At 40.5% G+C, this 3,352-nt stretch overlaps 1 protein-coding gene across 1 annotated transcript; it reads right to left on the reverse strand.

Moving 5' to 3' along the window:
• Positions 1–1,405: 1,405 nt before the first annotated feature.
• On the reverse strand, positions 1,406–2,731 carry LOC138908825 (uncharacterized). The gene is made up of 3 exons (XM_070199447.1): positions 2,439–2,731; positions 1,636–1,666; positions 1,406–1,540 (listed from the first exon to the last, which is right to left on the reverse strand). Exons 1-3 carry the CDS (start codon positions 2,729–2,731, stop codon positions 1,406–1,408), a joined length of 459 nt encoding a protein of 152 aa, XP_070055548.1.
• Positions 2,732–3,352: the final 621 nt, after the last annotated feature.

The raw sequence follows: 3,352 nt of genomic DNA on the forward strand, positions 1-3,352 counted from the left end.
CTTCAAAATTCTCAACACACACAGAATCCTGGGAGCACAATACTACATCCTAACTTGATTAATTTATTTTGCAGGTTCAATATACAGGTTAAGATTGCTTTGGCAAGTATATAGAGGGGTGTAGACATTACAAATAATCAGTAGAACACTAGTTCTACACAACATATGTTAGTTGCTCATCTAAAGAGTCTTACTGCCTATTTGTGCTAGTATCAACTCCCAGAGGATAGCAAGATCAGAAAACTAAGGCAAAGACTAGTCTCATACAGATACCAAAGGATGCTATTTCTACTTGGTTATAGCTGCTCTCTCTCGTTCACTCTACTGGACTTACATATAGCAGACTTGAAGGGTGTAGATGCCTGAGTAATGGTGACTATAATATGCTTGGATGCAGCACCAGTTATGCTCTCAAAAATTATAAAAGGGCTATGTGGGAATGACTTGAAGATAACCAACAAGGGAATCACAATCTAGCACCAACAACAACCCTCGTCTCTCACCACCCAATCAACATCAAAGGTCTCAGTACACACAGAACCTGAGAGCATAACATTGCATCTTAACTTAGTTGCTTCATTTTGCAGGGATCAATAACAGGATTAGAAAACTGAAGCAAAGACTAGTTCCAGATGGATGCCAGAGGATTTTCCACCTCTACTCGGTTTACAGTATATGCTCAATCTGTATTCAATGTCTAGTCTATCATTAACTGCCTATTGGAGTTGCCAATGCTTCTTGCTATGTGAGAATGACTTGAAGATAACCAACATGAGAATCACAAGCCAGTACCAACAATAACCATTCCTCACAACTCACCACTTAGTCATCTTCAAAGTTCTCAACACACACAGAAACCTGGGAGCACAATACTACATCCTAACTTCATTACTGTATTTTGCAGGTTTCATAGACAGGTTAAGATTAGTTTGGCAAGTATACAGAGGGGAGTAGACATTACAAATAATCAGTAGAACACTGGTTCTACACAACATATGTTTGCTGCTCCTCTAAGGAGTCTTACTGCCTATTTGTGCTAGTATCAACTCCCATAAGTATTAGACTACATGGCCTGAGCTTGACTACAGTGTAATACTTGTGTGGTGATTAGACTATTTCTCAGTGGTATTAGCATGTTATCATGCTCATTTTGGGGGTGGTTTAACACCATACAGAATTATAGAGTCAAGAAACCATCTCATAGATACGACTTATACTAAATGTGATTGCATTTATACACAGTGTATGGCTGCATATGAATAGCCTCTTGGTGTATGATGTATATCAAACAGAGTGTCATCTCATTATCCAGTGGTACTAGTGTGCATGCATGCTCAATATGGAGATGAGAAGACACTATATTGTCCTCATGTATCAGGCAGGTAGCTCTGTCGCTATTATGGTTTCATCCCAAAGTCATGTTCAATATATCAACAATGATGCTAGAATTTTCAGCCTCAAGATCATAATGTCCAAAATACTTTGCTATACAACTATTGGATTTAAACACACCTAATCCTTGGATTGCAACAAATGGCGTCTGGTGAGAGTTTTGTAGGTGCTACAATAAATTATTGGCAACTAGTGTGTACATTCACAGTCGTAGACAACATTTGGATGATAAAAATTACTAACCTTGTATTTTTCATCTTTCATTAAGCTACTCCTACATTTTTTGTTTGTAGGTTACTTAAACATTCTGTAATTTTACCCAGTTTGGAATTTATTATATATAATAGCTACTAGGGTAGTAACCTAGTAGTATATTTGCTGAAAAACAAATTGGTTCGGTTCGGTCCGAGCCGGTTAACCGATTCAATTGTATTTTTCATTGAACGGGTTTGACCGGTCCGGTTAACCGTATTTCTTTTTTTTATATGGACCACCTCCCTAACCCCCTTAACCCAGCCCACCCGGCTACCTAACTACCGGCCCGGGTTGGGTCAACCTGGACCGTTAAATAGGTTTATCTGAAACCTGATCCGAACACATCCCCAAGTCCAAAATAATCATACAAACCTTTTAGGACCGTCAAATCCCATTTCCGTTGTTGTTTACTCAAAATGTTGACTCAAGTCAAACTTAACTATTACAAGTTACTATTAAGGAACTACGTATTTCGATTTCAATCCGAACCCTTCCAAACCTAAACCAACCATCCCCACAGGTCATAAAATAGTTAAAGCACATACACAGAGTCTTAATTAGGGGAACAAGGATCTAGAAAGCAAAACGACCGGTCAGATCATTACATTCTCCATCTCTTAAACAAACGTTCGTCCTCGAACGAGTCTAGAATCATACCTAGAGTTCTGAAAAGATGCAGATATCTGCTCCTCATGTCCTCCTCGGCCTCCCAAGTTGCTTCCTCGACTGGTTGACCCGTTTACTAGACCTTCACCGCAACAATATTCTTGGACCTCAACTGGCGAACCTACCTGTCAACAATGGCAATTGGCTTCTCTTCGTAACCCAAACTCTCATCTAGCTGAACCGCGCTGTAATCTAGCATGTGCGGCCTATCGGCATGATACCTTCGAAGCATAGACACATGAAAGAACGGATGAACTCCAGATAGACTGGGAGGCAAAGCAAGCTCATAAGAAACCTCCCCAACTCGCCTCAACACCTTAAATGGGCCAATAAACCTTGGGCTCAGCTTGCCCTTTTTTTCGAGCCTCATAATTCCCTTCATCGGCAAAACTTTCAAGAGAACCTTCTCGCCCACCATAAATGATAAATCGCGCGCCTTCTGCTTCTCGTAACTCTTCTGTCTGAACTGTGCTATGCGAAGTCGCTCCTGAATCAACTTTACCTTTTTCAAGGCATCCTTCACCAAATCAGTATATAACTTAGCCTTGCCGGGCTCGAACCATCCGATGGGCGAATGATATCGCTGACCATATAAAGCCTCAAATGGAGCCATCGCGATGCTGGGCTGATAACTATTATTATAAGCAAACTAGGCCAAGAGAAAGAATCTAACCCACTAACCCCCGAAGTTAATGACACTTGCTCTGAGCATATCCTCCAGAATCTGAACTACCCGCTATGACTACCCGTCGGTCTGTGGATGGAATAGTGTTACCAGCATACTGCTGAGGTGAATGCCCTGATTCTATAAGAGTGGTGTTATCATATTTCCAAGGCGAACGACCCAATCCCATTAGAGTAGAGAAGTTTACCTCGCTTGTGGAAGTACTTGCGATATGAGAAGACATGGATTTTTTAAATATTTATTAAGTATTCCTCAATTTCCGAAATAAGAAGGCTAAGTTGATACATGATAAGCACAATAGTACGATTAAAAGCATGATATGGATCCAAGTCTACCCGGACATATTATGGAATA

Source organism: Nicotiana tomentosiformis, chromosome 1 (assembly GCF_000390325.3).
Source record: "Nicotiana tomentosiformis chromosome 1, ASM39032v3, whole genome shotgun sequence".
Lineage (NCBI taxonomy): Eukaryota > Viridiplantae > Streptophyta > Magnoliopsida > Solanales > Solanaceae > Nicotiana > Nicotiana tomentosiformis.